The sequence below is a fragment of the Amphiura filiformis genome, chromosome 9 (assembly GCF_039555335.1).
Source record: "Amphiura filiformis chromosome 9, Afil_fr2py, whole genome shotgun sequence".
Lineage (NCBI taxonomy): Eukaryota > Metazoa > Echinodermata > Ophiuroidea > Amphilepidida > Amphiuridae > Amphiura > Amphiura filiformis.
In genome coordinates, this window is record NC_092636.1 from 28,588,504 (window position 1) to 28,601,348 (window position 12,845).

Genomic DNA, 12,845 nt, shown 5'->3' on the forward strand with positions numbered 1-12,845 from the left:
ACGCCTATGTTGGTTGTTGATTTCTTTGACTGTATTTTAATATGTCTTCAAAAAGTAGAACATCTACAACATTTATATTTGTTTTGAGTAAGTATTGAAAATAAGATTATCTCAACTGGGTCGTTATCGTTTTTGTGTGATTATTCTTTAAGCAAAAATGATACATTTGAAATAATATTATCTTGAATATCTGCTTTATGTAGAATTTCAAATAAAACTTTTCAATTTCAAGACAACATTATCTTTGTAATTATTTTTCGTGATAGAATATTATCACTAATTCAACCTGGTCAAAGACATAATTACATCAAGAGGCCTTTGTAGTTAACATAGTACGGTATTTGAAAGAGTATAAAAGGTTCGTATACCTCCCCGCTCACACTAATAAAGTCATTGAGGATTAACCAGATGATACGTCTCATGTAATGTACAAAAGATTGGGCACCCTTATGTCGAAAAATATCATTACACCGTCTGTTATTTTATTAATATATAAAATAAAACACTAATAAAGTCATTGAGGATTAACCAGATGATACGTCTCATGTAATGTACAAAAGATTGGGGACCCTTATGTCGAAAAATATCATTACACCGTCTGTTATTTTATTAATATGTAGTAAGGTAATATAAGCTATCATTCAACGAGGCATTTTAATTAGTAATTGATCTATCATCCTAGGGGAGTTTGAGCCGATAAAAGGTTTTGAAGATAAAAGTTATTTCTGTATTATCGTCCTATTCCATCCATCCGTTAATTTCTTGGCAGGATTTCCACGGCAATATATGCTTGTTGACACGATTGGGTGCGCATAATGCCGATGCTGCAATGTTTAAGACCTTCGACAAAAGTGTTTCTTTAAAAAAAATTTCAATCACTCGGAATAATCTATCAAAGAGAAGTAGAAATATATTTAATATATATCTTAAATGACTTTTCTCAGTTATGAAATACTTACGGGGACTCGATCTTTTGTGCGTAATTATAGAGGGCCAGTGGATTCACTCTATCATTTAAAAAAATATTTGAAGAAGTCAAAGAGCCCTAGGATTAAAAACTGTAGTGTAATTCACGCCAGATACAATTTCTTTATACGACAAAAATTAATTTTTGTAATCGATCAAAAAACAAACGTTTTATATCAATTTTAAATTTAGCCTGAATCCGTAAATATGGTACCTCTCGCCCTTTTTTAGGTCAAGGCTATTTTTGCCATTATGCAGCGAACCATTGTTGAAGCTACTTCACATACATGTACAAAACATTCTAGAGAAATAATGAGGATATATAGTGTTGAAATATCTTTTGTTGATTTCGAATGTTAATGGCATGAAGTCGTAAATTTTCAGGTCAAATTCCTAACACCAAAACAAAACATTGCGACGCAGATAATTCCCGACTTACGCAATTTCATCATCACATCAGTGTCTTTATTATTTGTTTAAAACCTTTCCCAAACGTTCGTGCTATTTTTGCATAAAACGGCTAATCTGTCTTTACAAAACGCGTCTTTTTTTAGTAAACAAAAGGCTAAAGATGGCATTATGAGATTTATCTTTTATCTTTACACTCATCCGCTCAACTGCCACGGTGGCCGAGCGGTAAAGCGCTAGACGCGTAATCGATGGAAGTTTAGAATCGCTGGTTCGAGTCCTAACGAAGCCTGTGGAAACTTTTTTTCTTCAAAATTCATGATCGCATCCCGAAATGAGTCACTTGTCGGTAAATCATGTATTAGGACATTGTAGGCCTATATATCTGGCCTATAAGGTAGTGACACTGGTGTATCGGTGGAACGCAGCGATTTTCACAGGCATTTGACCCAAGGGCTTGTCTTATTTTCAATGCTGCAGGTGGATATCATTGTGAAAATATGCACAAATGTTAGCATTTTGCTACCCAATCCTTAGGTATAAAACATTTTAATGGATTTAGGGCTTTCATAGGTACAACCCTCCAATCCGGGACAAAATTGTTGGATCATTTTTAGCATATGCTTTGTAATTGATTCCCTTTCAATGTTAAATCCTTGAATTTCGTTTTTGATGCCAGTAAAACCGCTAGTGTAGTGGTCATCTTTGTCTAGAACACCGTAGAATAGAAGGTTTAATTGCCTCGTGTCGTTAGCGTCAATATATGCCATAACAGTTTTGTAAGTGGCAACATCAGTTTTGAAGTTAAAACAAAATCACATAGCAGCAATATCTATGAAAATTGCCAACTTGATACAAACAATATTATAGTACCCCGCACCTTGTCGTGTATGAATTACCGTGACTGATATATCGTTACATGGATAAAGTAAACGCGTGTTCTCTTTATTAACATATCAATAACGTAATTTTGAATCGTCACTTTCAAAATTCATTTGGGAGGCTGCACGTTTTGTTACATTGTTGCAAAATATCCACATTCTGATGAACAGAGTATACTGGTGGGCGATTTATCATCAAGATACTATTCAAATCACCCATGATGGTTTATTATTCACCATACATGTATGCTCTATTGTATGGCTGTAGGCCCTCGTCATACATAAGTGACAAATCGTCCTGTCAAGACTATGGGGCATAAGAATTTAGTTCCGTAAACCATGATCTGGTGACCCCAGGTACATTGCCTAATTACATCTGTCCTTTACCAATTATATTATCACTAATAACGTTCTTAGTGTTTCTTATCAGTCATTCATAACCTCATTAATAAACGCGATGCGTGCGATCCAATCATATTTTATTATTTGCGAAAACGCGAACGCAAATCGAGGTCATTAATATCTCACAATTGACCGCAAAATGCGTAATTGTTCCAATGTCGCACACAATTGACTTCTGCGTGCGCCGTATTGTGCGTCCAACGAACTGCGCGCGCGCTGGCTGCCGTATTTGGATTGCGCGCTACCATATTTGCACAGATTCTGATACGCACTTTTGTTATTGGTCGTTTTGTTTTAGCCTGATCGATTTTGGGAAAGGGAAGATGTAAGAATTGTTTATTTTTACAAACTTTTGAGGAAAATTTTGTGTTATTTTGTAAAGTTAAAAGATCAAAGTGACGGTTATGAATGAGGTTAATAACTTTGCATCGGTTATATGTCGGACCTCGGAATATCCCTCGGGGCTGCGCCCTCGGGATATTCCTCGGTTCCAAAGGCAAAATGTTTAGATTTTTCACAATGCCCTCCAAATAACCGATGCGCAGTTATTAACCTCTAATTAATCCATATTGTATACACAAAAAGCTAATACTTTCCTGATCTATATGGCTGTTTGTATAATATTGATTATGAAAACTAAACGTAATTAAATATATGTGGTTTGATTCATTTCAAACTATTGAGTTTTGGTTTTGGTTTTGGTCACGTGGTTTCCTATTATCATGACTAAGCTCTTAACTGACATGATTATCGATATTTTTGAGTTAATTTGCTCTCTAGTGATGGAATATAATCACCAAACACCATTGTTTCTGTTCCTACAGCCTAAAACTAAAATGAATGAGAAAATATGCATTTTTGTTGGGTAAAATGAGAAGTTGAGCCTGTCAATCTTGTCACGTACCGTTAAGGACTTCATCTCTTATACTCGTGCTCGCTTATAAGTTGCTCTTTGTACTTATATGCAATTGATATGTTTTATCTTGCTATACGGTCTCAATAACAACTATGAAAGGATGCAAAGTATCAGCTTTTGAGAGAGGTCAATGGAATTTTAAAAAGAAAAAAAAATGTAATTTAAACTGATAACAGTGTTATTTATTTCTATAGGAGCTGAACATTTACCAACTAGTTTAACCCTTACCTTACCATGATTACTGGCGTATCTCGTATACACGCTTTACCAAAGAATGGGGCAAATTGATGATAATCCAGTGATAAAAAAGGCATTCTCCATTACGTCCCTTTAATGCAAGTACGCCTTTATGACAAACCAGCTATCAACTAAACTAATATAAAGGGCGTTGGCTTTTAGTAAGGTGGTTCCTTGTTATGAAAATGAGACAGTTTACGATCCATAGCTTTCACACTGAGATTATGATGCTTGCTTTTTGTTACTTCCCTATTTCACGTGCTCAAGGACATTTCTTTGCAGACGAATGGGCATGAAAAGAGTCTTCTGCCCGACTATATGGTGCGGACATAATATCAGATTAGTTGAATCAAAAATTGTAATGCTTGAAAGATTGTTCATAGACCAAATATATACATATCACTTATATAATTGAGATTGAGCTCAATTCTTTTATATGTTTATTCGCTGACGAAGTGATGTAATAATCGGATTAACTACCATAGCAATAGGGTAACACAATTTTTTATTATATCGCGCTCTACTAAATATATTCACGGGGTACCTCTGCATTGAACCATATCATGCTGATCACTCGTACCTGTAAGATTAGTATCTTTGAAAACAGTGGTATTGTATTCAATCTATGATTGCAGACATACACATGTGATGATTTCAACCTGTTTGTAGCGCAGCGCGATCACTTCGCGAATACTGTTTATAATCCTAGCCCATTGTATCCATATCCGACCGTTATTTATGCTATAGATGCTCCGCATCATATCGATACGAAATGCGCAATAAACTGTCCACCGAACAAAGCAGTTATCGAAGCAAATGAACACTGACATATCTCTTTTAGCTCATCTCACAAATAGTCATCCTGTATTATAGATGTTTAAACTTTATAAAAAAAATGCTATTTTACCATATAAATATAATTATATTTTATACATTGAACATTTCAATCAAAATGTATAATTTATATAGTTGCATCGGTCTGTTTTCAACATCACCTACTTAAAGCCATAATGTGTGATATGCTTCACAGCGACGCCCTCAATTTTACTCGGATTTCTCCTTTTTGCATAATTATAATGCCCAGTGGTATACTAAAATACCACGTAAAAGACTAAGCCTGAAGTGCTTTAATAACAGTAAAATGTTACTTTTTATATATATTAAAACCGGGTCGACCCGGTTTTATTCACAGTTCATCGATCGACTGCTTGCTAACATCTCCCGTGGATGTCAGCTTATGCTCCGTGTATTATTACATGTTACGATCGGCGAGTGTAGTACACGCATTGTAGGCGCTGGAATGAAATCGCAATTTTCTTTGTTACACCTCATTTATTTGGCTCGAAATTAAGAGGGGATAATGTGATCAGTGAAAACAAACATTTAAATAGGAATCTATTGTTTATGCAAATCACACATTATTGCTTTAATTTCATATTCCGCAGCAGATGGTCACATTATTTTATGCAACATCATGTTGTTAGACCTTTTCAAAAATAACATCAACATAATCAATAAAGCTCTAAGCTGTATGCAAAGTTTCACTACCCGGGAATGTAGAGATTATGAAAACATCAATGACTAACATGTTGTCACAAGTGATAATCCTTGAGGAAATTGAACTTGATCGAGAACCTAATACCTTTGGATTTACTAAACTTTTCTTTCTGCTTTCTGTCCCTTGGTTTCCGTGAGCCAGATACCTGATTCATCAAACTACTTTAATGATCCCTCTTCAAAATGGATAGTGGTGGCATCCTGGCAGAAACAGATACGCCTACTTCTGACCGATCACTTTTCTCCAGATGATGAACATAACTTTGACTATAAATTATGTTGGTTTTTTTAATATTCAAACAAAATTGCTTCCGAAATCGGCACAGAACAACCACGTAATGCAACTTTATACGATTATCATTTTGACGAATACTAGAAACCTGTGGCAGCGTAAGTGCTTATACACTCACCATGTTCCTATATATTTACTTACCTACCTTTACTGGCAAGTACAGCATTCCTATCAGGTATTAACTTAAGGGTTCACGTAAATAGCATACAGATTGTCCGTAGGTAATTTACCTCAAGGAGAGATTTGGTTAGTTTTAAAATATTTAATTACATGTATCAATAATGCATACAAATTCAACCCGTATCAAATTAGATCTTGAAGGACATTATATAATAGGTTTCATTCTGAATCGTTATGAACACGGCAGAGTCTCGAATACGCAAAATTGCTGTTCTGAGTAAACGGCGTTTGAAAATATTGGTACTATTCCATTGACCCTTCTAAAAATTTAGAACATTCGTGAGCACTCATTTGAAATGTATATTATAGAAGTGAATGTACACGAATTATTTACAAGACTTGCATGTTCTTAAAAAAATCGATATATCCCTCAAATCGCGTTTTAACAGCTATTCGGCTTTATGCTGTAGCCAAAATGTTTCTACAACTGCGCAGAGAGAGGTCGACGCATTCAACTACGTGTAAACCATAGCACCCATTCCTGATTTGGGACTTTTGTGTATAAATTACTGGTTGTCTTAAGGCTATGTAGACTTAACTTGCTATAAAAGTTATAAATAGTCATCCCTGTAATATTTAGCAAAAACTCGAGGATTTTAAAGCAGAAAGAACAATATTGGCTTATATTTTGCGTATGATTTACCAGGATTTTCCAATTTAACAGGGGCGCACTCATATTATTAAACCACAGCAATATCACTGGATAGAAGATACCTACAGCTATACGTTGGTATCAAATCAGTATAGGATATGTAATATAGAAAATTCGGGGTTTCCCGCTATACAATACTATAGATCAACCTGATTTGTACATCTAAGTATACGATTCGTCTCTCTGCCGAATTCATTTATCGCAGTTAGGCGCGATTCGTCCAAATCAAAATTTCAATTACGACGTCAAGGAGTAAGATTTACCATTAATTTTTGGTGGAAATAAAGGACAACCTGAAACATAATCATAAGTATACAAAAACTCAATTTACTCAAAATTCTCGATTCGTCACTCTGCCGAATTCATAACGATATATACACACTAATATTCGATGTTTTCATGAAATTAGGAAATCCATAGTGTGGTTGAACGAAAACACAAACTAAACACAAGATTTATGTTTAAGATGACCACAAATGCTATGTCTGACTTTCAGGCTTAGAGCTATGTTGTTATTATAACACACTTGCACTTAACCAGTCCCAATATAGTTGTTGCTGTTGTTACCTTTGCCAAGATTTCCCTAGAGAAAAAATTGCTTTCGTTTGATAAAGGTTCTTGCGCTATTAAAGGTTTAATAGGTCTTTAAACGAAAGTAGAACATCTTACGACAATTACCCCGTAAAAACGTTTTCAGTACTTAAACATAATTTTAAGCACAAATGATAGCTTTGAATGCTTGCTTTCAGGGAAAAAATTATGCTTTCACTTTCAATACAGCAAACATTTGATCGTGGTATTTGAAATGCTAGAATATTATTGGAAATTGTTCATTTATACCAGTCAAACATAAGTTCTCTGGGACTTGCAAATCCAACAGATAATGTTACTTATAAAAGGGTCGTATACTTCCCTGCTCACACTAATAAAGTCATTGGGGAATAACATGATCATACGTTTCCTGTCATGTATACAAAAGATTAACATTAATAATAGCTGGATCAACGAGGCATTTTAATTAGTTTTTAATTGATCTATTGTCCTATGGGTATAATTTTCTTATTCCATATATCAGTTGTGAAGCTAAATCTACACCCCTACAGACCTCAAACCATTAGCTAGTACATGATCTTGCATTAATCTTCAAATAACCCGAGTTCCAAATCAGTTTATACCCACTATTAACCACCCTCTTAACCAAGACCAAGCACTAAATCTTTTCAAAAGCTTTAATTTGACACCTTATTCAACTCCATACGCTATTATTGTTGAGATACGTTTTGATTGACTAATTTGCGCTAATAAAATATGCTAATTAGCAAATTAATATTCATAAATGTTATTATTTGGCTTTTTTGTATGGTAAGACATACTGGAAATAGCTTCCAAATATGAATTTACTGTGGTTTTTAATAAGAAAAAAAGTTTCACCCCACCCTCCCAACACTACCACCTTAATACAGTGTATTTTCGGAAACATAATCAACAGTTAAAGGAGTATACAAGGGGGTATCAAACAGTTTTTGAAGTCACCCAGAAATGAAGGAGCTATATCTGAAATTTTGTCAGTCACTGGTCCATATGTACACTATATGGTGCAAATACAGTGGCGCTAGATGTCAGTACCTGTCTATGTAACCGCAAAACCAGCAAAATGGAGAAGATTGAGGCACGCGGCGTGAGTAAGTTCCATTTTAAGGGTAACAGTGCCCAGAAAATCTATGATGAAATAAGAAATCCTTTTTCCAAAGGCAACAGTGCCATTATGACAGTCACTACCGTAGACAGCTTTCATTTCATCATAGATTGTTGTTGGTCAAAGGTAGTATCTTAATCACGCTGCTTGCCTGAATTTTCTCAATCTTGCAGTTTGGGGCAGCAGGTTACTGGCATCTAGCGCCACCTGTAAAGAAAGTAGACATACTTATGAGACCATTTTTGCACCACAGTGTACATAAGGGCCAGTGATTGCACTGACAAAATTTCATTGAAAGAGCTCTTTCACTTCTGGTGATTTCAAAAACTTTGATTTCAGAACTCACTTGGGAATCTGCACGTTCTGTTAAAGCGGGTGGGTAAGTCCTGAAGAGCAAATCATATCATATATGTGTGGCTGCTCACTGTCAGTTTCAAGAAGAGTGAGTTATTAACTATCCCAACCCGTCCCGGTATTCTAAGGGGCTCTAACGGTAATAAACTTAAACGCTTAACCTTTCGTCGGTTATCCAAGCCCGGTATCCAAGGCTCTCAAACCTGGAGAAAACTTTCAAACCATATACAACACTTGAGATCATGAGAAACAGAGATTTTAAACAGTTCTCTTAACTGATTTACTTGATATTTCATCCCACATCCATGGAATTTCATCAGAATTAAATCCGAAAGAATTTTTTTTGAGTCACAAGACCTGATAATATTATATTCTCCCCCTTTCTTGGATATTAAAAAAGTTATGACCCACTCCTTTGGTATAAAATAATCGTTGATCCCATTATTCACGACCATCCCTTCTGAAGAAAATTATAGGTAACCGTTTGATATGCATATCTTGTGGATCTCAAAAAAGTCACCTTGGTTAATTCCGAGTGACACGTTATCTGTCCTCCATATTCATGACAATTCAGCATCTTACGTTTCCTGGTTTCAAAGAATATCTTATCATCGAGAAGTGTGTCCGATAATATTGTTTCATGAATACAGACTGTAAGACAGTTAAGGTACCAGTTGCTTTTGATATTGTTACTTCCTTGGGTTTTGATCACTGTTCCTTTGATTTCTCAACAAATTAGGTCTTAAATCAGACCTATATGGTACAGGTACTCCGTAAACAAGTTCATCAGGATTGTCAGTAGATATCATATATAAAATTTCATGTAAACAAATCCAATTGATTATTTGGTAAAATGATGTTAAACATACCTAACAGGTATATCACCCCAAAAATAAGCGCAGCAGAAACATGTTATTTGACGCTTTTAATTGAATCATCGTTATGAATGCTTCAAAAAACAAAAAACAGAATTGAAATCGGATAATGCAAAGTGATGTAACGTCAACTTGAAGATACCCGGAAATCGGGTGAAAACCTGCCACAAATTGCTATAAATGGAAAAATGGTAATTTTTGGGATTTGTAATGCTTATTCGGACACTTACTTGAAAAGGTAGCATTGATTTAAGTATCACAGATTAATTGCATATCTTTCCCGACTTCGTTAAAGAAAACAAGATTAAAAAATCTCTCCTCGAATAAATGTAATAAATCCACCAAATATACAATTTTAGCCATTTTGACGAATCTGCAGACAAATAAAAGCTTAAAAAATGAGTAAGTCCAGCTAATTAATATGCAAAAATAATGCCAACAGAGAACCGTACATGATATGAGGATGCGGTTTTTTTTGCACACATAAGTACCCAAAGTTCTTTCATTTGGTAACAAAAAATACACAAAAAGTCATTAATTATGCAAATTAGCTAATTACATCTAATTATATATTTATGCCATTCTTATGTTAATTAGGCATATGTAATTTTTACTTTTTTCAATGTTTTATTTATGTTTTATTCATACAGCATGATTTTGTCAAATATGAACCTGCTGTGATGTTGAATAAAGAAACTGCAGTTAATTGCCCAAGTGCACCGAGTTTTCAATTGGTATAGGGAAGTGTTTCACTCATTGTCCAAGGAAAAAAAATACATGATAACAAACACTGGTATTTCAGACCGATGGTACTAGGTCCTCTATTTCGAGAGACCTATATTTATTGATTTATGGACGATCTAAAAAAATTCATAAAACAGGTCTTAACTCTTAAACTAGGCAATGTTTAATTTCGGCGGAGTTGATAGTGATTTAGGAAATGTTTCACCTACCATATATTAAAAAGACAAATTATTGTGATCAATGAAACATAACGAGGAAATCGTTTTTTGACATGTATGTTTTCAAAAATTGGCCAACTTTGATCCGCGCGCTTTTTGATTCACTGTTATGTATGCGTGCACAGTATGACAGAATTATTGTGCAGCCACTGTGACATACCAATGACGTTTCGTGCTACATCGTAGCACTTTCTCAAATCGACTGACCAATTCTCCCAGTCCTCCTCGTCTGCTTCCTGTCGGAGCGTGACGTTGGTGGCGCTGTTTTAGGTGGTTTTAGTTTTTAAGTGACCAACTCCTAAAACCACCTAAAACAGCGCCACCAACGTCACGCTCCGACAGGAAGCAGACGAGGAGGACTGGGAGAATTGGTCAGTCGATTTGAGAAAGTGCTACGATGTAGCACGAAACGTCATTGTTAGGTATGTTTAACATCATTTTACCATATAATCAATTGGATTTGTTTACATGAAATTTTATATATGATGGTACAGGTACTGTTTGTATTAACTTTAGACATATTTGTCATCGTTTTTGATATACAGGGGTGAACGAAACTGATACCTTAATTCTTTCACAGTCTGTAGTAGCGCATGAAAACAGGTACTTGTGCATGAAGTGTTTGTATTTTTAGAAGCATTTATATTCGGTGATGTAAATACGTTGCGCCTAATGAAACATGTTTGCACTTGATGTGACGTTATTTATGTATGATGACCAAGCTAGGTTGTTTGATATTTTGAATCCAAAACATTGGTACCTGTTCGTTTCTGCACCCCAACTTGTACATGTAGTTAAACATTCTAACATTCTGAATAATGAATTAATATTTGTTGAAAACAAGTATCTTTAAATGTGCAAAAACCACTTTTCCACTACTTCATTGATTTCAAAAAGCGTTCGACAGTGTCTAGCAAGAAGCAATGTGTGAAATCCTTAGAAAGTTCAACATCAGTAATATAATTGTAAATGCAATACTAAAGCATTATACAATGGGAGTACTGTACTGCCAAGAGATGAAATCAGTGAGTGGTTCCGTACCCGAGCTGGAGTGCGACAAGGTTGTCTGTTGTCACCAACCATCTTTAACATCTTCCTTGAGTATATCATAATGGAAGCTCTTGGTAAATTCGAGGGAACAGTCAGTACCGGAGGGCGAACTATTACCATCTTGCGATTCGCTGATGACCCGGCTGATTATATTGACCTCTTGGCAGGACAACCTGAAGAAATAAGTGACCATACAAGAAGGCTGGATGATAGTTAAATGTGATTTGGCATGGATATCATTGCTGCAAAGAGCAAGATCTTGAAGATTGGGTCGGGTCCATGATGTTGCGGAAAAACTTGAAACAGTCTAACAGTTTAAATACCTTGGAGCAATCATAACAGATGATGCCAGATCAGTGCAATAAATCAAAATTAGAATTGTTTTAGCGACATCATAGTAATTTTGTAGTAATAGTAAAAACAAAGTTTGTTGATTTTGTTTGGGGAGAGCAAATATGTTACCATGTTTTCACGCACATGTTAACTCACCTGAAAAGTCATAACTTAGCTTGACATGCTTGCTATAAAGTAAAACAATTATTATCCTTTCCAAATGGAACAGAAATACTGCTTACTCATCGGCAAACATAACTTGAAAGAAAAGTGATCTTAAGTAGGTTCAAATAATAGAAACATGACATTATAATAATATTATTATTACTTTAGAGTGTACGTTCCTCGAGGATACGTAACTTAAAATATCAAGGACAAAATCAGTGCGAGCATATATGCATAGTAAAAGTACCATGTCTTTACTTCTCAACAGTCATTTGACCTAGTTCTGTTTTAAAATCTGATCTGCATATTGAACGTTGCAACGTGTTCGTGCGCTTGTACTTAATGCTGCACTTTCAAGGTTGTCCTGTATTGCTTTCATATATCCAATACTCATATCGGTATGAATTTTGATTATTGTATTTCAATCATTTTCCCAAAATGGGAACATATGAAAATGTAAAAGACTGCCTTATAGAGCTACTTCATATTGTGGAGTTAATTACCCTCTCACGTCTTAAATACATAGCATTGGGCAAAAATAAATGTTTCTCCAAATTAATATCGATACAATTATAACATTGTTGTCATTGTTAATTTTTGTATTGCAAAATGACACTCGACTTGGTGTGATACAATGTTTGGTGATTGCATTCAGGGCGGTGGCGTAGATTTCTTTATGACATGGGGGAGGGGGGATTATTGAAATATCGTGAATCCAGCACCTTTTGGCGAAAGAAAAAGTTTATGGTACAAATGCGCTCGAAGCGCGCGAATAATGTTGCCATTTGGAAGCTAACCTGTTGAAATATGGTGGAAAAGTGAAATAAATTCGTCCGAAGCACACAAAAAGTTGGGGCTAAGTAAGCTAAAGTGGCCAAATATGAGGTTCATTTGGTCAGAAACCCATATACAGGCGTCA

The 12,845-nt window shown here is 35.2% G+C and overlaps 1 protein-coding gene across 1 annotated transcript in view; it reads left to right on the plus strand.

The window, feature by feature from the left end:
- The window catches only part of LOC140160033 (uncharacterized), a 63,077-nt gene extending 51,432 nt beyond the window's left edge, over positions 1 to 11,645 (plus strand). Inside the window, exon 2 of the mRNA XM_072183302.1 lies at positions 11,362 to 11,645. Coding sequence (XP_072039403.1) covers positions 11,362 to 11,645 — 284 coding nt within the window. The remainder of the gene's footprint in view (positions 1 to 11,361) is intronic.
- The last annotated feature ends 1,200 nt before the right edge of the window (positions 11,646 to 12,845 follow it).